This window comes from Nicotiana sylvestris, chromosome 12 (assembly GCF_000393655.2).
Source record: "Nicotiana sylvestris chromosome 12, ASM39365v2, whole genome shotgun sequence".
Lineage (NCBI taxonomy): Eukaryota > Viridiplantae > Streptophyta > Magnoliopsida > Solanales > Solanaceae > Nicotiana > Nicotiana sylvestris.
In genome coordinates this window covers 6,079,336-6,100,410 of record NC_091068.1, presented here as the reverse complement: position 1 = coordinate 6,100,410, position 21,075 = coordinate 6,079,336, and the positions used below count along the sequence as shown (strand labels likewise).

At 41.4% G+C, this 21,075-nt stretch overlaps 2 protein-coding genes across 2 annotated transcripts; both read right to left on the bottom strand.

Moving 5' to 3' along the window:
• Positions 1 to 10,561: 10,561 nt before the first annotated feature.
• Positions 10,562 to 13,511, bottom strand: LOC138882642 (uncharacterized). Its single transcript, XM_070163247.1, has 3 exons — positions 12,999 to 13,511; positions 11,986 to 12,122; positions 10,562 to 10,697 (listed from the first exon to the last, which is right to left on the bottom strand). Exons 1-3 carry the CDS (start codon positions 13,509 to 13,511, stop codon positions 10,562 to 10,564), a joined length of 786 nt encoding a protein of 261 aa, XP_070019348.1.
• Positions 13,512 to 16,577: 3,066 nt separating this feature from the next.
• LOC138882641 (uncharacterized) lies at positions 16,578 to 17,807 on the bottom strand. Its single transcript, XM_070163246.1, has one exon. It carries the CDS (start codon positions 17,805 to 17,807, stop codon positions 16,578 to 16,580), a length of 1,230 nt encoding a protein of 409 aa, XP_070019347.1.
• Positions 17,808 to 21,075: the final 3,268 nt, after the last annotated feature.

Here is a 21,075-nt window from a genome sequence, read left to right as displayed (position 1 = left end):
AGTGTGATCGAAATGAGTTTTGGAGGTGTGGAATAGTTTTAAGCTTAAATTGGCGAAGTTGAAATTTTGGCGATTTCCAGTTGATAGGCGAGATTTTGATATAGGGGTCAGAATGGAATTCCGAGAGTTGCAGTAGTTTCGTTATGTCATTTGGGATGTGTGTGCAAATTTTTAGGTCATTCGGACGTGGTTTGGTTAGATTTTTTATCAAAAGCAGAATTCAGAAGATTTTAGAAACTTAGGCTTGAATCCGATGTGTTTTGGTTGATTTGATATTGTTTGAGGTGTTTTGAAGATTGGAACAAGTTTGAATAAGGTTTTAGGATATGTTGGTTCCTTTGGTTGAGGTCCTGGGGGCCTCGGATGAGTTTCGGGTTGTCATTCGGATCATTTTGAAGTTGAGAAATTGTAGAAAATTGTAGGTTCAGCTGTTGCAGAATTTTGCCCTTTGCGATCACGCAGGGAGTCTCGCGATCGCGTCGAAGCTTTTGAGGGGGGCTGTCCAGTTGTTCTTCATGTTCGCAAATGTTGGCTTGCGATCGCATAGAGTGGAGAGGTTGTTCATCGCGAACGCGGGAAGGTGGTCGCATTCACATAGAGTTGAATGGACCTGGGGTCTTGGATGGGTTTTGTTTATTGCGAACACGGAGGGATGTCCGCGATCGCATAGGGTCAGTCACTTGGGCATCGCGTTCGCAGGGCTTTTGATGCGTTCGCGTAGAGTAAAATTGAGGAAGTTGAGTTTTGTGCTTCGCGATCGTGATGAAAAAAATATGCCTGGGCAGAATGTTTTTAAACTCGTCTTGTCAGCGAGGATCGGGTTTATTTCCTCCATAGTTGGTCATTTTTGGAGATTTTTGAAGGAGATTGAAGAGGGATTCAAGGGGAATCGTTGGGAGGTAAGATCCTCGGACTAAAAACTCGATTATTATGTGAATTCCACCTAGAAAATCATAGAACTTAAGCTAAAAATTGAAGAACTAGGGCTTCGAAATTTGGACTTTTGATTTGGGATTTGAAGGACCATTTGGGGTCGAATTTCTGAACGTTTGATATGTATGTACTCGTGGGAAGATAAGGAATCTTTTGGTGTAAAAATTTCTGAATTTCGGGATGTGGGCCCGGGGGTCGGATTTTGGTAATTTCGGGATTTATGCCATTTATTGATTGTTTTCGCTTGGGCTTCATTCCCTTGGCATATATTGACATACTCATTCTGATTTTGGAAAGATTCGACACGCGTGGAGGCCTATTCGAGGGGTAAAGGCATCGCGGAGTAGTATTTTCATCGGTTTGAGGTAAGTAACCATTGTAAATCTGGAACTGAGGGTATAAAACCCCGATATTTGACTTGTTTTGATAAATGCGGTGGCACACATGCTAGGTGACGAACGTGTGGTCGTGCACCGATAGGGATTGTGACTCGGTCCGTCCCGTAGCGACTATTAAGTCACGTATTTGATTTTGAAATTTTATATTATTCTGTATTTTGGATTTCTATACTGTATTATGGGATGTATGCCATGTTTGGGGCCTTGTGCCGACCTGTAGACACCCTTGGGGGCATTTTGATTGTTTTCTCACTTTACTTGCTAGAAGCATATCCTCAGTCACATTTTACCTGCTCAAATGTTTAAAACTGATTTTGTTACTCTACTCCTAATGGTGAGGACTGTTTGGGCTGAGTTCCCTAATTCCTATTATTGTGCTCGAGAGGCTGTGAAGTTAAGGAGTAAGAAGGTTGAGAACCAAATTGTGAGGATATATATATATATATATATATATATATATATATATATATATATATATATGTGTGTGTGTGTGTGTGTGTGTGTGTGTGTGTGTGTGTGTGTGTGTGTGTGTTGCACGCCGCAACGATACTTATATGGATCGGACTGCACGCCGTAGCGATATATATATTGGATCGGGCAGCACGCCGTAGCGATATGACGCTTGGGTTGTAGGAGCCCCTCCGGAGTCTGCACACCCCCAATGAGCGTAGTCGACTATAAATTATGGATCGGGCTGCACGCCACAGCGGTTACTATGATTTCTATTATTATGAGATACTAATGAGCCGAGTGCTGAGAGTGAGTACTGTGTGACGACAGTTGAGTCACGAGTGACTGAGAGGCTGCCCGAGGGGCCATGTTCTGAGTGATTCCTTGCCCGAGGGGCCCTGCTATGATGTTTTCACTGTTTTCACCCTTCTTCTAAATAAGCCTCTATTGGATATATTGCCAAGTACCTGATTTCAATGCTTTAAACTAGAGATGTTGATTTTATGATGAAACTGATTTTAAAGTTATATGTTTTTTTTGAACTGCTCGTCACTACTTTCAATCCTTATTTACTTTAGTTACTTACTGAGTTGGCGTACTCACGTTACTCCCTGCACCTTGTGTGCAGATCCAGGCGCCCGAGCGGTCGAGTGAGGGTTGTCAGCTGTTTCAGCATTTGTCGGAGATTTCCAGGTAGTTGCATAGCATCCGCATCCCTGTTTTCTCCCCTCTATCTTGTTATCTTTCCGCATTTTTCTAGACTATTGATGTAGTAGGTATTCAGACTTGTATTATAGGCTCTAGACTTGTGACACCAGATTGTTTGGGGCTGTGTAGTTTACCTGTTATTTTGACTTCTGCATATTTCTGTTACCTTAATGCTTATAATGAATTTAGTATTTAAAACTTGTGTTAGAAAATGACTTAATGTTAAAGGAAAAAGGGTTATGGTTAATTTATTAGTTGGCTTGCCTAGTAATGTGATAGGCGCCATCACGACCGGTATTTGGGGTTGTGACACTCACTGGGTACATGTTGTTTTCGTACTCATACTACACTTTCTAAGCATTTTGTTGCATAGGTTCATGTGTGGCTAATGGCTTAATAGCTTAGCAGCATGGTTGATAGGAGACTTAGGTGAGCTGCACCCCTCGAGACGACCCGCAGCTGCCAGAGTCTCCCTCATAGTATTGTACTATATTTTTCATCTCTGTCCATTTGTATTCCGAACAGTTATTTTATTACATCTTATTTTTCCTAGAAATTGCTCATGCACTCGTGACACCAGATTCTGGGAAGATTATGGGGTATTTTGTATTGACTTCCTAACATTGTATTTAATTTGAAATGATTACCTTTTACTAGTAAAATTGGAAGAAAATAACAGTTTTCAAAATTATTAAAAATAAGAATTTGATTAAGTAATTTGAATGGCTTGCCTGACAGTGGTGTCCGGCGCCATCATGACCTTTAGTGGATTTTGGATCGTGATAACATGGTATCAGAGCACTAGGTTCCCTTTGAGGATGATGCCTTATTTTCTTCCTATTCAATCTTATGCGATGTGGAGCACATTTTAGAAATCGAGAATTGAAGAATTGTAATGGTACTACAGAGGTGGTACAGGATGTTTCTCCCTGCGTAGTTGTTTGGGTTATTGTTGATGCCTTACAGAAGGATATTCTATTGTTTCAGCTCAGTAGCTGTACTTCTGAGAGGTTTGAGGCTATGCACAGATTTCTATGGAAGCTCATGATTGGTTATCACACAGTATTGACATGATGGTAGGATACTTGCCTAAGTGTTGGGGCAGTAAATAACTTGAAAGGAGGTTTACCCAATGTATGATTCAGAGATTAGGTATTCCATTTCCGGTAGAGGAAAAGTAATTGGCCCAGGAATGTCTAGATTTGGAGTGATGAAGTAACAAGACTTGGTATTTTCAAGTGTGGTGAAATTTTTCTCTATGACGTGGTGTCGTCGTTCTCAATTGAATGTGTTAAGATCGTCGGTGTTATATTCTTCTGTAATTCGCCTTTGGGGTAAGATATTGTGAAATAATGTTGGAGAAATGATGTTAGACATCACGCAGTGCGGTGGTTCAGGATTGGATCGGTGTTTCTAATATTGACGGCTTTAGAAAGATGATCTTCGGAAAGGTTTAAAGTTAGTAGTGGTTCGTGGGCTTAAGTGCTACAAAGGCGGATTTTATATAAGGCAACAACTGAGCAGCAAAGGATGAGGAAGGACGTGTGGGGAGTGTCAGGCGGTGGTTAAAATTTCTAGAAGGCCAGGTATAAGAAGCAAAGTTCTAGTAGTCGATAAAAGGGTGATTTTCGCCAAAGTGGGAGAGTGACGGAGTTGCATATGGGTTTTGTGGTAGGATGACTACGCACCTTAAGGAGAGTTTGGAATGATTTGGGAATTTAGTGATTGGTGATTTGGGTCTACAAATTTAATTTGAAGTATGGGCCATTATGCGGCAGGATATTTGATATTTAGAAAGGAGTTGCTTGATATGAAGAAGGATACAACATGACTTGGGATGGAAGGATAATGTCGCACATTTAATTGATGACCACCGGGAGTGAATGGACTTGTCACAGCTAGTAAATGATAATGGGCTTGGGATGGGTTATTGATGTCATAGTAATTGTGCAGTGCAACACCATTGGGAGATGTCAACATGTTATTTCCATGGGTGGGTTATCCCTTGTGAGCAGGTTAGTAGTCGCGTGGTTGGCGAAGCTTCTGCAAAGGATTTTACTAGCTATTCGTAAAAGGTCGAATATGTGAATGTTGCTAGAGATTCAGAGTGTTCATGAAATGCTAAGGGAAGGATTTCAAGGAATTTGGCGGTTTGATTGCGCAAGGTCATGTCAATAAGAGATAAAGGACCTTGGTAGGTTCCAGAGTCGTGTAATAGTGGCTTCAAGCTAAGTGGGAGAGTCCCACCACCTACGGGGATTGCATGGTTGCCTATTTGTGAGATTTCTGGTCATTAGCATAGTGGTGGGTTATTTCGGCTAAGGGAAAAGAACATAAGTGGTCATTTGAGGTATGGAATCTAATGAAAATGTGCTACAGTTGGCCTTATTGACTCATGTTCGGGCTTTGGGAAGATTCAGGATTTATGCTTCGTGTCACACCTCCTTTTTACATACCCGAAGGTAGTACATGGGAGTTTTTCCAATTTAAGTGACATTATTCGAAATGAGATTATTTATTTATGTTATTCAGAGTCGCCACTTGGAATAGTTTGTTTTCAGGTGTCCCAAGTCACCGATTTTATTTTAACTCCCAAATCGAGGAAAATTCGACTTTCCTTTTAAAGTCTGTGAACCAGAAATTCTAAGTAAGGAATTCTGTTAACCCAGAGGAAGGTGTTTGGCATCCCCGGATTCCGTGGTTCTAGCACGGTCTCTTAAACTATCATAGTTGGCATTTTAACTGATTTTAATACATGTTTTAGACTACGGTATTTTAACTTTAAAAATCGCTTTTATTTATTTTAAAGAAGACTTTACGTCATTTGAAACATGTCTTTGGATCGAGCCACATGAATTGCACCCGCAATCCGAAACATATTTTATTCAACGTTGTTGAGATTTGGATTTGGGTCACATGAAATGCACACCTGAGTTTAGGAAGGTAATGTTATTAAAATTATGTACCAAAAACAACTACGCATTTTTAACTTTACGAGGGCCATAAAAATTTGTTAAATGGCACGCCCCGAATTCTAAGAGGTTAAAATTAATAAATGAGGGTCATGCATTTAAGATTTTATTTGGCACGGCACACCTCGATTCTGATTTTAAAAGGAAGTTCGAACTAGGATTTTGAGGGCCATAAGCTATATCTTACCTAATATGGCACGCCTCAAATTTAGTTGTTTAAACTTCTTATCTAAGATTATGAGGGCCATAAGCTATTTGTGTTATCTAATATGGAACGCCCCATCTAATTAAAGAATTACAACAACGTAATGGGAAGTTCATTGCGTGGATATTAGTTACAAAGGAAGCATTGGATTTTTGGGCTAAACTCAACCCACAAGCATGGACGGACAAGAGGCAGTCCAAACGATGGAGTCCTTCACCAAACTGGGCCAGCATTAGGCCAAATTCTTAGAACCAAACAATTTATACCAAAAGCATTTAAACACAAATCAACTAAGGTTGCATGAAATATGACATTGAATTAACAATTTTAACTTCTAAATTTTAACTATTTAAACACAAATCACTAATTGAACTTCTGAATTAACTTTCATGCATTCTTGGGCCAACAATAGACCTTAACTGAGATAACTGGATCAAAAAGAAAATAGGCCCACACATGACAAAGCATACGATTTTCCTATTCACAAAGGCCTTCGGTCATGGGCCTAAAATGAGCCCATATTTAGTGAAGAACATGGACTTAAAATCGAATCCCCACAGAAGTATTTTTGATTTCTAAATTCTATATTTGGAAATACCAAATAAGTTTAACGAGCTTTCATTAGTACACCAAACAGGCTAAATGACATATCATTCTTAAAAGAGAGCATTGTTTGAGTTCAATGGCATTAGTGACATACAAACACAAACCATATAGCATTCACCTTTAACTTTTTTCCCAAACTAACTTAAGAACACTGATATGGAAAGCAAAAAAAATCTCTATTAAACTTGCTCGATACACACCATAAAAAACACTTGAGAGGGATATAACAATACTGAGCTTACATACCAAGTCCAACAAATTTAAGTACAAGCCAATCAAATCAACACATGCTTAAATGCAAACACAGAGGGAATTTTCCTTCACCTATAGCAAGTTTCGGCCAAGCTAACCATTAAGCAAAAGAATTAGACAGTTGGACTTTAGACTAATGCTATGACATCTCATTCGTGATCAATAGATTAATCAATATATCTCTATAGCTAAATATTACATCCATAAATGAGATTCAAGGGAGGAGAAATGAAGTTCAACAAACAACACAAGTTCTATCATAGTCCCAAATCCAAATTCCATATTACACTCAAATGATGTCCATAGTTCCAAAAAATACCTGGAAAAGCCAAAAGAAAACAAAGAGAGTGAGGGAGTATGCAACATCAACAGACCAATCAGCAAAGTAACAGTAATAAACAGTAACTCCAAGCGAAATTCAGCTTCTTCAAACCAGTAGAAAAACCATATGAAGACCAATCTATGGAGACTCAAATACCCGGATCCACTATGAAGTTTTGGCAGAATTGAACCAATTTTTGACTAAAATATGCAAGACATTTAGTGTTCTTTAAAAGCTTTTCAGACTCAGCCGTTTCTCTTCAATTTTTAGTATATTTTTAGTCTCTAAAACCTTTTTCAATCTGAGTGGAACCCCAAGTAACTATGCCTTTATAGGAAAGTTACTAGGGCAGCCTAAATGGTTCAGTTTTTTCATTTTAGTCCTTTTTAAATTTTCCTTTTTGCTGCTTAGTCCTTCAATTACTGACTTGTTGGTCAAGTTAGTCTATTTTTGCAGTTTCTAGGCAGCTTCTTAGGTGGTTATAGCAAGATTCCCTTAAGTGACTTACCCAATTTACCCCTATTACCCCTGTATTTTGCCTTGAAGCCCAGCCAGACTTGAACATGGGCTATGAATCCCCAAATAGGCTCAATGATTCAATAGACATGGGCTCAGCCTCAAACCAAATAAAATTCCTTTAACATGAGGTCTTTGACTGACCTCAGAATCCAAAAATGAAACCCAAACAAATTCAGAAAACTTAAAACCCAAACAAATCGACTAATTAATGATCACAAATAGGCAGGAACTAATTAAGCTAACTAATTAAGCTAAGTGACCAAACCAAAAGTTCTAACAAGACAGTTAATAAATCAGAAAATAAATTAAAAGAGAGGAAAGGAACAGAGGTGACACATAGACAATTTTGAAAACAAAGATGAACGGGACTTACCAACTAGACTTGAAATCAAAAACTGAGGCACTGATTCGACCCAACACAGTGGCAAACATTTGTTCTTGGTGAGGAACAAACGAGTGTCACTATTTTGTGTCAAAACCGACTTGAAACAACCGGAAAATTCCTGAAAATGCTTGCATGCATGATTCCGACCTTAGGCTCTTAGGGCTCGACTCTTCGATTTGATATTCGAGGAGTTCCAGAGATGTTTGAAGAAATCTGAGTGAAGATTTGGGATAAGGGTGAGAGGAAGGTCCTAGGGTGTTAATTTGGGGTTGAACAGAGGTGGCGCCGCCACCGGAGAGAACAAGGGCGGCGCTAGGGTTTCGATCTTTGATCTGAAATTTGAGCAGTTCTGGAAGAATTTGAGAGGAGTTGTTTTGGGATTTGGGATGTGGAGGTGGAGGAGAGTGTGGGGTGTTAATCTCAAGGTGATTGGTAGTAGCGCTGCCACCGGAAGTAATAGGGATTTTGGGGCGACATATTAGGGTTAGGCGATTCTCTGATGGTGAAGGAGATGAAGAGAGATGGAATGAGGGGGTGGGGGGATCAGTCGGACAGTTATATGTAATTTGGGGCTCAGTTCCGGACCATTTGATCAAATGAGATCAACGGTCCAGATCACGGGTGGTTTAAACGGGGTCATTTGGTTTATTGGTGGGGCGGACCAGGTTGGACCCGGGTTTTGGGACAGGTTTGGGGCAATTTTAACGGCTAATGGGTGTTTAACACTTGGTCCTAGGGAAAATTCAATTGTAACAGCCCAAAATCGGATTTTCTTTTCTTTCTTTTTTTCCAATTTTAATTCCTTTTCTTTTCAAATTAAAATAAAACCTAAATTAATTTTTTTAAACTAAATTAACCTACCCAATTAGATTAATCATTCATCATAGTATTTACAATAATTAATTAAATCCTAATTTTAATGAAAACCCATAAAATTCAAAATTAAAGAGTTAAAATGCAAAATGAACTATTTTTTTTGTGATTTTCATATTTTATAAAACAAACTAATTTACTACCTAATCTAAAAAATGTAAAATTAAATTTTAAATGCAGTGCGTGATATTTTTTGCTATTTTTCATAATTTAAATAAAATTAATTATGCACACAAAAGGTAAACAAACACGAAAATTGAGCAATTAATTCCTGAAAACCAAATAATAAAAAGAAAAATCCTAATTGTGGAGATTTTGTAGGAGTAATTCATGCGAGGCAAAAATCACGTGCTCACAGCTACCCCTCTTTGCTCGGAGATACAAAGGGTTTTGGGGCAAAGATAAAATGAGCAATTATGAGGGATTTTTGCCCGTTTGACACTCCATGAGAAGCATTTTTGAAAAGAGTTTGACCGAACCTTGCTTCAAAGGTTGCCTACATATCCTTGGCTGTAAAGAAATCTGGTCAGTGTAGTTCTGGAAGTTTTGGTAGCTGGGACTACCGAGAAGCTGTGATTTTAGCTGCTGTTGTTGTTGTTCCTGCTTGCTGAGCTCCTTCTTACACCAAAAATGGAAAATAAAAAGCTAAACTAGCTAAGCCTATCAACTACGAGTTACAAGATTCCTATCTATATATCTCTTGAAGCTTGATCTTGAGTCTTAGCTGGTTCTTGTTGTGGACTCCGATCTGAATCTTGATGCTCGTTAGCTGTAGGTGCTGGTTCTTTCTTCTGCTTTGGGTCAAAGGGGGGGACATGCGAAGCTTGTGACTTCAATCATATCTTGAGCAATCCACATCTTTCTCCGCTTCAACCTTTTGAATTCACTTCTTTTGTTCTTTTTCTTCTTTTCTTTATTCTGGGTTGAGACTCATTCTTTCGGCCATCTCAAACCCTGTGTCTCGAGGTAAAACCTACTCAGACACCAAAAACAAACAGACGAACGGAATTTTTCTGCCCCAGTTTTCACTAGGAAAATTTCGTGAGTTATTTTCAACAAAATCTAAACTATTCGGAGGATGGAGCCCTATATCTAAAATGTCAACCCAGGGATTGGAGCCCTAATGTTGGCAAAAGGCGACTAGGGAATAAAGGCCCTATGTCTAAAAGGCTCAACTCAGGGATTGGAGCCCTAATGTTGGCAGAAAAGGCAAATAAGGAATGGATGCCCTATGTCTAAAAGGCTCAACTCAGGGATTGGAGCCCTAATTTGGCAAAAGACGACTAGGGAATGGAGGCCCTATGTCTAAAAAGCTCAACTCAGGGATTGGAGCCCTAATGTTGGCAGAAGGCGACTAGGGAATGGAGGCCCTATGTCTAAAAGGCTCAACTCAGGGATTGGAGCCCTAATGTTGGCAGAAGGCGACTAGGGAATGGAGGCCCTATGTCTAAAAAGGCTCAACTCTGGGATTGGAGCCCTAATATTGGCAGAAGGCGACTAGGGAATGGAAGCCCTATGTCTAAAAAGGCGCAACTCAGGGATTGGAGCCCTAATGTTGGCATAAGGCGACTAGGGAATGGAGGCCCTATGTCTAAAAAGGCTCAACTCAAGGATTGGAGCCCTAACATTGGCAGAAGGCGACTAGGGAATGGAGGCCCTATGTATACAAAGGCTCAACTCAGGGATTGAAGCCCTAATGTTGGCAAAAGGCGACTAGGGAATGGAGGCCCTATGTCTAAAAAGCTCAACTCAGGGATTGAAGCCCTAATGTTGCAGAAGGCGACTAGGAAATGGAGGCCCTATGTCTAAAAAGCTCAACTCAGGGATTGGAGCCCTAATGTTGGCAAAAGAGTAACAGATTGAGGTTGGGAATCTAAGCTATCATTTTGTTTGGGTTTTCTTCTTTTTCTTTCTTTTTTTTCATTTTCATTTCATTTTTTAATAAAATGCAGGAAAGAACTTGGAGGAAACTTCCCTTTTTGGATTGATTATTTGCTGCAAAGCTGTTTCTAGCTTTTGCGCATCTTTTCCTTTCGGTTGTACATGCTTCTTGCACGGTTGCTCTGGATTGCACCTGTTTCAATTATTTTTTCAAAAAAAAACTTGTTAGTTTTAAATGGTGGTCGGTTTTTGTGGCCTTGATTGCGTTGATCACTTGATGTCGGCCCAACTCTTTGGTGAGAACCTCTGCAGTTTGCGGGCTTGCTGAAAACTGATCTCTCTCCTGAGACTGAGGAACTCAACTTTCCAAACTTCCTAGATGATGACTCAACCGTGCAGGGCTTTGGCCTTTTCACTTTATCCCCTCCTTTTAGGGCTTTTGACTTTGGATTTCTTCCATTTTCAAAATTTTTGGCTTCAGAGCATCAGCTATCATGGCCAATCAGGATTGACTCGATGCACCCACTGAGGCTGGGTACTCTTCTTTGATTTGGCTTTTACCAAGCGGAAACCAGTGAAACCAATCTTGCCACCTTGTCTTTATATCAGTTTCAGCACGGAATTATACCGAAAGGGATTTAAGAAAGAGTAAACAAAGGACAAGTAAACCGAATTTAAAGGAGAAGCGTCCTTTTCGGGAGGGAAGGAAGGATTTATCTGGGGGGTGCATGCGGGATTCAACAAACATGACATGCTTCTTGGACTGGATGTCCGAATCGAGAAACCTATCCAGGACTCCAATGGTGGCAAGTGTGTCTTCTTTTCGATCAACGACGCCCTTTGCGGATTTTCACCAATCGACCTCTATCATTTCTCTTCTCACCATCACCTGATAGTGCTCTTTATGAGTTTTCACTAACCAAGCTCTCTCATTTTCAATTTCTCTGCTCACCGTCGCCTTATGGTGCCCGTAGGTTTTCACCGATAAGACTTTCTCATTTAATTTCTCTCATTTTGATTGTATCAGATCCAAACAGTTGTGTTTTCTAATTCCGACGCCTTTGCTGATTGATCAGAATGACTTGAACAAGGTTTGGGTAAAAAGAATTTGGATGAAATTACAACTTCGAAACCAATCAGGTAGGCTCATTGCCGAACCATTATAACATCTGCCCCGGTTTCACTTTTGGGGAAAATTGGATTTTTGTTTTGGTGTGAATGAACCCCAGGGAAAGGTTGCCTACATATCCTTTCGGAATCAAGTCGAATGTAGTTCAGGGAAACATTTTGTTTTATTGTTTTTGCTTTTGTTTTTTGCTTGCTTTTTTTTAACACATTACCATTCCCAAGAGGGTAATCAAATAAGAGTAACCAGCTCAAATGGGTTTGCAAAGGGTGGGGAGTGTTTTGGTAGCGAGAATGAAATCCTTCGTCATCCCAATCAGACAAAGTTGTCACTAAAGAAAAGCTAAACATAATACCTTTTGACTGCATCCACATTTACAACTGTTTCGGGATCATTCCCTTCGATATCGCCCAGATACAATGCCCCTTTTGGCAATATCTTTCTGATGATGTATGGGCCCTTCCAATTAGGAGTAAATTTTCCTTTCGCTTCCTAGTGATGGGGAAGGATGCGCCTTAAAACAAGTTGCCCTACTTCAAAATTTCTAGGCCGCACTTTCTTGTTGTAAGCACGGGCCATTCTTTGTTGGTACAACTACCCGTGGAAGACCGCGACCATTCGTTTTTCATCGATCAAGGTTAACTGTTCTAGCCGAGTTTTAACCCACTCACTGTCTTCAATTTCAGCTTCAACGATGATCCGTAGAGAGGGGATTTCAACCTCCACGGGTATTACGGCTTCAGTGCCATAAACCAAAAGATACAGGGTGGCTCCAATTGATGTGCGCACAGTAGTGCGATATCCCAACAATGCAAACAGTAACTTTTCATGCCACTGCCTGGAACTTTGAATCATCTTTCTCAAAATCTCTTTGATGTTTTTGTTTGCTTCTTCGACGACACCATTGTCTTTGGGCCGATAAGGAGTAGAGTTCCGGTGCATTATCTTGAATTGTTCGCATATCTCTCCCATCAAATGACTATTCAAGTTTAAAGCATTGTTTGTGATAATAGTTGCAGGAATGCCAAAATGGCAGATAAGATTGGAGTGCACGAAATATACCATAACTTTCTTAGTGACGGATTTGAGAGTGATGGCTTCAACCCATTTCGTGAAGTAGTCAATAGCAACTAGTATGAATATGTGCCCATTTGAGGCTTTCGGCTCGATTGGCCCAATGACGTCCATACCCCAAGAAACAAATGGCCAAGGTGCATGAATCAAATCACCGTGCACCTGACACTGTTGACACTTCCGGACAAAACTAAAATAGTCCTTTTCAATAGTCATCCAGTAATAGCCCACTCGAAAGATTTTCTTTGCTAAGACATGCCCGTTCATGTGGGGTCCGCATACTCCCACATGTACCTCATGCATGATTCTTCCAGCCTCTTCCGCATCAAGACATCTCAACAAGTTGAGGCCCGGAGTTCTCTTGTACAAGACATCACCACTCAAAAAGAAACCACTCGCGTACCGCCTAATGGTTCTCTTCTGGTTTCCACTGGCTTGCTCGGGATATTCTTGCATTTTCAAAAACCTTTTGATGTCATGATACCATGGTTGGGTATTTGGTGCTGTTTCAACCGTATTACAATAACCATGCCTTTCTTGAATTTGGATTTCCAATGGATCAATGTAGGCATCGCCTGGGTACGACAGCATTGAGGCTAAAGTGGCAAGTGCATCAGGTAGTTCATTGTGGCAGCGAGGAATGTACCTGAACTCTATTGACTTGAATCGTTTGCCAAGTTCTTCCACATGTTTCCTATAAGGAATAAGCTTGACGTCTCGGGTTTCCCATTCTCTTTGAGCTTGTTGGATAATCAAATCTAAGTCTCCCATGATTAATAGTTCTTCAACATCTTGGTTGATTGCCATGTTCATGCCCATAATGCAAGCTTCGTACTCGGTAGTGTTGTTTGTGCAGAAAAACCGAAGCCTAGCGGTGGCCGGGTAATGTTGACCGGTGGGCGAGATCAAGATTGCCCCAATTCCAACACCTTTTGCGTTTACCGCTCCATCGAAGAACATTTTCCAAGCATTGATGTCTTCGGATATTGCCTCAACTAAGTTTACCTCTTCATCCAGGAAGTAAGTATTCAAAGGTTGGTATTCATCATCGATCGGATTTTCAGCAAAATGATCGGCTAACGCCTGGGCTTTCATTGCCATGCGAGTGACATATACTATGTCGAATTCCGTAAGCATGATCTGCCACTTTGCTAGTCTCCCAGTGGGCATTGGCTTCTGGAATATGTATTTTAAAGGATCCAACCTGGTTATGAGGTAAGTGGTGTAGGCTTGCGAATAATGCCTCAGCTTCTGAGCGACCCATGTCAAAGCGCAGCAGGTCCTTTCCAACAAAGTGTATTTGGCTTCATAACTGGTGAATTTCTTGCTCAGATAGTAAATAGCCTGCTCTCTCTTTTTGGTCACATCGTGTTGCCCAAGGACGCAACCGAAAGAATTTTTCAAGACTGTCAGGTACAAGAACAAAGGCCTTCCTGGCTCAGGTGGGACCAAGACTGGCGGATTCGATAGATATTCCTTGATTTTATCAAAAGCTCCTTGACATTCATCTGTCCACTTGATTGTTGCATCTTTCTTAAGCAATTTGAATATGGGTTCACATGTGGATGTCAATTGTGCAATGAATCGACTGATGTAATTCAATCTACCCAACAGACTCATAACATCCTTCTTGGTTTTCGGAGGAGGCAAATCTCGAATATACTTTATCTTTGTTGGGTCTAACTCGATGCCCCTCCGGCTGACGATGTATCCCAAGAGTTTGCCGGATGGTACCCCAAATGCACATTTGGCTGGGTTCAACTTCAAATCATATTTGCGTAGCCACTCAAAAAACTTTCCCAAGTCCCGAATGTGGTCGTCTTGGGTTTTGGATTTGATGATTACATCGTCCACATACACCTCTATCTCTTAGTGTATCATATCGTGAAATATGGCTGTCATGGCCCTCATATAGGTTGCCCCGACGTTCTTTAGACCAAATGGCATGACCCTGTAATAGTATGTACCCCAAGGTATGGTAAAAGTTGTCTTCTCTGCATCTTCTTCATCCATCAACACCTAGTGATATCCTGTGTAACAATCCACGAAGGACTGTATCTCATGCTTGGCGCAGTTATCAACAAGGATGTGGATGTTTGGCAAAGGGAAGTTATCTTTGGGACTTGCCTTGTTTAAATCTCTATAATCCACACATACCCGGGTCTTCCCGTCTTTCTTTGGCACTAGGACTACATTAGCTAACCATGTGGCATACCGGACCACTCGGATCACCCCCGCTTTCAACTACTTCGTGACCTCTTCTTTGATCTTGTCACTGATATCAGTTTTAAAGTTTCTCTGCCTTTGCTGGACTGGGGGACAGTTTGGGTAAGTAGGAAACTTATGAACCACCAATCTACACTCAGTCCTGGGATGTCGTCATATGACCAAGCAAACATATCTTGGAACTCAAACAAGAGTTGGATTAAGGCGTCTCGAGTTTTTTCATCTGCGTGAATGCTTATCTTGGTTTCCCTGATTGTATCATTTAAGTTCGGCTTAGGTTTATTCTCAAATTGTTCCAATTCTTGATTTATTTCCTTAAAAGCCTCTTCTTCATCGTACTCCGGTTCTTGGTTCATCATTTCATAGTTAAACAGTGTGTTCGGATCTGGGCATCAAGTCAGCAAGCATGTCATGTTATTTAAAGCCGCATTGTTAGAACTGAAAGAAGAAACGAAAGGGAAAAATAGCAAAAATCAGAAAGAATAAAGAAAGATGAATGATGAAATATTGATTTCATTTCTTGGAATTTGAAGATAAAAGGGTTTACATTGGAAAATTAAAAGATAAGAAACTAAAGAAAACATCCGAGTTACACCCTGAAATAACTCATGATGTAGAAAATGTGGCAATACAGGTCTACCGGGACTCCCGCCTGATTGGGAATGGCGTAGCCTTCCAATTTTGTAGCTTGGCGTCAGGTCCCATATACAGCACCTCAGCGGTGCTTGAGCCCTCCCCTAGCTGGACGATGTGGGTTTCATATAGTATCTTCCTCATTGCCCCACAGATCTCTTCAATCTCTTCAGCCATGAAGGCCTCATATTCTTCTTCCTCATGGTATTTTAGCTTGACAAATGTTCTGTACAGATGCGGTACCGGCTGAGGCAAGACCCAACCATCATTCTTTCTATCACTTGCCCATTTTACATCAGTTGGAGTGGGTCAGAAGCCTATCCCAAAGAACATTTCACTAGCGGTCAGGGTAACAGGTTCAATTATTCCTTGCAATGATTTCCCGAGCCCATTCCCCGGTTTGAAGCCATGTCTGATCATTTCTTTGGCCACCATGATTGATGCATTAGAAAGAAAGGGTTGAGGGTAAGGGTTTCCCTCTTCGTACTAGTCTACGACCACAATTTCAAAGGCCTGATAAACTATGTGCTCACTCCCCTCTCTCGCTTCAAGACATGGGACTGATGGGTCCCGATAAATTGATTGCTCGTCTTCCCCGTGGACCACAATCTCTTGATCTTCATGCTCAAAATTTACCATCTGATGAAGGGTAGAGGGTACAGCCCCCGCTGCATGAATCCATGGCCTTCCCTAAAGAAAATTGTAGGATGTGTCCATGTCCAGAACCTGGAAGGTTACTTCAAAGTCTACTGGGCCTATGGTTAGAGTCAGATTGATCTCTCCAATTGTGTCCCTTTTTATACCATCGAGAGCCCGTACACAGACATTGTTGGGTCGAATTCTTTCGGTCCCGATTTCTATGCGTTGTAGAGTTGAGAGTGGGCAGATGTCTACCCTAGAGCCTCAGTCCAGCATAACCCCTTTCACATAGTACCCTTCGCATTTGACTGTCAGGTGCAGGGCTTTGTTATGCGCGGCCCCTTCTGGGGGCAAGTCATTTTTGCTAAAGGAAATCTAGTTAATTGCAAAAAACCTTTCTGCCATCCTTTCCAACTGCTCTACAGAAGTCTCAATAGGAACATATGCTTCGTTAAGGGTTTTGATCAATACCTTCTGATGTTTGGTGGAGTTCATCAGCAAAGCCAACAAGGAGACTTGTTTGGGAAATTTTCGAAGCTGGTCGATTACCTCATAATCCACCATTTTCATCTTTTGAAAGAAAATCTCCGCTTCTTCAGCAATTACGGGCTTCTTAGATGGGAATCGCTTTCGAGTGGCATTGTTCACCTCTTCCAAGTTAGAATACTTTTTAACGGGGTTATTTTCTTGAACTTCTCCTGAGATTACTTTGCCTTTATAGGTCACCACCGTTTTGTCGTAGTTCCAGGGCACAGCGATAGGATCTGTCATGGGCTTCTGTGGCGCGCGTCCAATAACCACGGGCTCACTCAGCCTTGGTGGATTAATTGTCCCCCGCATCACATAGTCTCCCTTGGGCACATACATTTGGGCTACCTTGGTCAGCTCGAATCTCCTAGGAGGACTCAAAGTCATCTGTTTATCTTTGCGACCTCGAGGGACATAGAGAACAGTATCTTTGGGAGGTGTTGCCCCAATCCCCGCTTCAACTTTCTTCTCTGATTTTGGAGGGGTGGTTTTGTTCTTTTTCTCCCCTTTGTCTTGCTTCGGGGCAACTTTTGGTTGCTTTTCTACGTCAGCAATGGCAATGATGGCCTTCAATGTCGGGTCAAATTCCTTATCCTCACAAATCATTCTGATTACCAGCCCGTTGTTGTGGGCTGGCAGTGGGTTATTAGTCACATTGGGGACATCCTCATCCCTTAGCACTATCTTCCTTTGTTCTATCAAATTCTCCACTGCTCTCTTCAGAGTCCAGCAATCATCAGTGTCGTGCCCTTCCTCCCCTGAGTGGTAGGCGCATCGGGCACCAGCTCTGTAAGAGGGAGATGTTAGGTTTTGCCTAGTTTGAGGAACCGGCTGTAGCAAACCCATTTGGACAAGCTTTGGGAGCAAGCTGGAGTAGGATTCGCCGATTGGTGTAAAATTTGGCCTTCTAGGTGGTTCACGAGGGGGAAAATTGTTTTGTGGAGGACGGGGGTTGTAGTGATTTTGGTAAGGAGGCTGGTTTCTAGGAAATGGAGCTTGGTTACAGTTGGCTTGTTGTTGTGGACATACATAAGGTTTAGCATTCATGATCGTGTATGAATGAGGAGCATAGGCCATGTCCTGGTGGGGGTAATACTGTTGCGGGGCCCTTTCTAGGAGAAGGGATCTGGGAGTATGGTGTTTTCTTGCACCCGACTCTGCCATGGATGTTTCTTCCTTTTTCTTGCCTTTCGCTATTCCTTCGGACCCACCCTGAATGGCTTGGGAAGTAGCTCTGATAGCGGATTGGCTTAGAATTCACCCCGTTTTCAACCATTTCGCCAATCTTGATGGCTTCAGCGAACGGTTTACCCATAGCAGACATCATATTTTGGAAGTAGTCGGCTTCCTAAGCCTGGAGGAAAACTGTGACCATTTCGACCTCATCCATCGGAGGTTTTACCCTAGACGCCTGCTCTCGCCATTTAACTGTGTACTCCCGGAAGCTTTCCGAGGATTTCTTTTTCAAGTTCGTCAACGAGTTCCTATCTGGAGCAATATCGATGTTGTACTGGAACTGCCTGACGAAGTCTCTAGCATGATCATCCTAGATATGCCAGCGGTATATATCTTGGTCCATATACCACTCAGAACCGATGCCAACCAAACTTTCTTCGAAATAGGCCATGAGTAATTCTTCCTTTCCACCCTCCCCACGCAATTGATTGCAATATTTCTTGAGATGAGCAATAGTATCACCGTGCCCATCATACTTCGCAAATTTTGGGGTTTTGAATCCCAATGGTAGGTGCACATAGGGGAACATGCACAAGTCGGCATAGGATACACTCTTCTGTCCACTTAGGCCTTGTATACTTTTGAGACTCTGTTCCATACTCCTCTTCTTTCTCACAATCTCTTCTTGCTTAGGAGTTTTGGTGGTCTTTTCTTGCCCCGCAGTGAACTCAATTTGGGGCGGATAGATGTAAGTATAAGCAGGAAACTGAGGAGGTTCCATTTGGAAGGTGGGTGTTTGGAAGGTGAAATCTAAGGCGTCAAAACTGGGCCTAGGCAAAGTAGGTTGTGCCGTGGCCGAGCATGGGGGAGCGGTGAAGATATTCGAAGCTGCACCAGACATTGACACCTAGGGGCGAACCTCAGAAGGTGTTCCTACAAAATGAGCTGAAATAGTTGGGTGTCCGAGTGGGGTATTTGGGTGACTGATCAGAACAGTGAAGGTCCCACTTGCTCTAGGAAAAGGTTTGGGGAATCCCGGGATGGCGCTTTGTGGCTCTCTTCCATTTGCCTAGGCATCCCACATTCCATAACCCGAAGACGTAGGATTCTGTTTTCTTTGGTAGATGCCGATTCTAAGGTCGGAATGCCTGAGATAGGACTATCATCCATGATGGGAATTGTTGGCAGAATCATTTCTGAAGACATTTCGACGCTCCCTTTTGATCTCGTAAAGTATGGGTGCGAAACCAGGTTGACACAAAAACCAACCACCGTTCTATAAAAAACTAAACTGGTTATAACAGCAACAATCGGTTAGTTTGAAACAAATAACATATAGGTAATCGCATGTTGGGGTGTGATGCACCTATACAGTTAAATGTGTTTCTACATGTTTTGCAGTGGTTGCATGCTTCATCCCAGCTTTACTTATTATTATTATTATTATTATTATTATTATTATTATTATTATTATTATTATTATTATTATTATTATTATTATTATTATTATTATTATTATTTCAATTCCACTCTCTCTCTTTTCATCTCTTTCCTCGCTTTCTTTTCTCTTTTTCTTTGATTTTTCTTCTTCTCTTTCTTTTGGGTTTTTCTTTCGGATTTTTCTTTTCGCACCCTCTCTTATTGGAGTTATTAATCAAAATCATGACCGAATCCGATGAGGATTGCCTACGTATCACGACGCCGCGTGAATCAGATCATTACGTGGTTCAAAAGGCGATAAAAATGTAAAAACAAATAACAAAATATTTTAGGGATTTTCAATTTTTCATAAAAAGGAAATACTTTGGATTACAATGATTCAAAGCTAAAAGACTCAAAAAAGGAAAACAACAGGCTCTAATAACACGATAACAATACAGACTCACGAACTGACTTAACAGACTCTGATAAAAAGGAAAATACAGAATCAAAAATAAACTAACAGACTTCAACAGAAAAGAAAGATACAGACTCCAGTAAAATTAAGAATTCATTAATGCTCCTGGTGCCCGCGGGATGTCATTCGGTCTCGTCGCGGGCCTAATTGCGAGATTCCCTTGTAGTCGCTCCAAATCACTCATAACTTGGCGGACGAAAGTCATTACTGCAGCGAAAAAGGTGGTACGAGTCATGTCCTCGCACTCTTGACATTTCATGGTAATGTATTCAACGATGGTTCTGATCCTTTCTCTAATTCTGCCTTTTTCCTGAAGCAACCACCCTATCTGCTGATTCCAGGCTTCTAACACTTGAGAGTCATGAAAGTGTTGATCTTGCAACTGCTGCATTCCTTCTTCCATTTGAGCCATCAAATCATAACAGTATTCTCTATTGACTTTGAAATCTTTAGCCTGCTTGGCTACCTCATTCTCGAGAGTGGTTACCTTTCTTCTTAGGCTAGTGATAGTCCCTTCATAGTTCCTCTTCATTTGTTGCACAAACCGTGACCGCTCTTCTGCCTTCTTTGTCCATTATGCCTGGATTTTTGCTAGCTTAGCTTCAGACTTTTCTAGGTCTTCTTGACACTCGAGGGCTTTCTTATTCAGACCGCTTATAAGTCTTTCATCAACTCGGCTTCTTTCAGGGTTTCTAGCAGCTATTTTCATCTTCCGGATCTGAGTTTTGAGGGCCTCATTTTCCTGAGTTAGTTTTTTCTTTTCTCCCTTATCTGCAGCGGCTTGAACACCATTTTCAAACTGAAGCTCCATGACTCGCCTTTCCAACTGGCTTATTTTGGCCCTGTACTCATTTTCTTTGGTCAACCAGTCCCATTGCACCTGTGCCCCATCGGTGAACTGTTGGACATGGGGTCTCTTTGCGGGCCTTTCAGGAATCTGGAATCTTTTGCCGAACCAGACAATATACTTAGGGTCCACTTCACCACTGGCTAGATCTCGCACCATGGTCTTAGGTTCAAGAAATCTACATTCATTCCACACTTGGCAAATTTTCCCTTCTGGAAATGTGGCTTTCGGGCCCAATTCAATCACATGTTTACTCAAATCTTCATCATTGGGGATGGTTTGAAACCTTCCTAATTGGCGTAAAACACTGTGTGGAGCATAAGGCTGGATGCTCTGGATGCCCATCAGGAGGAGGTAACAAACTTCAGCTGACATGTACACTGCTTCGGTGGCAGGAAGCCATCCGAATGCCCACCCAATTTTAT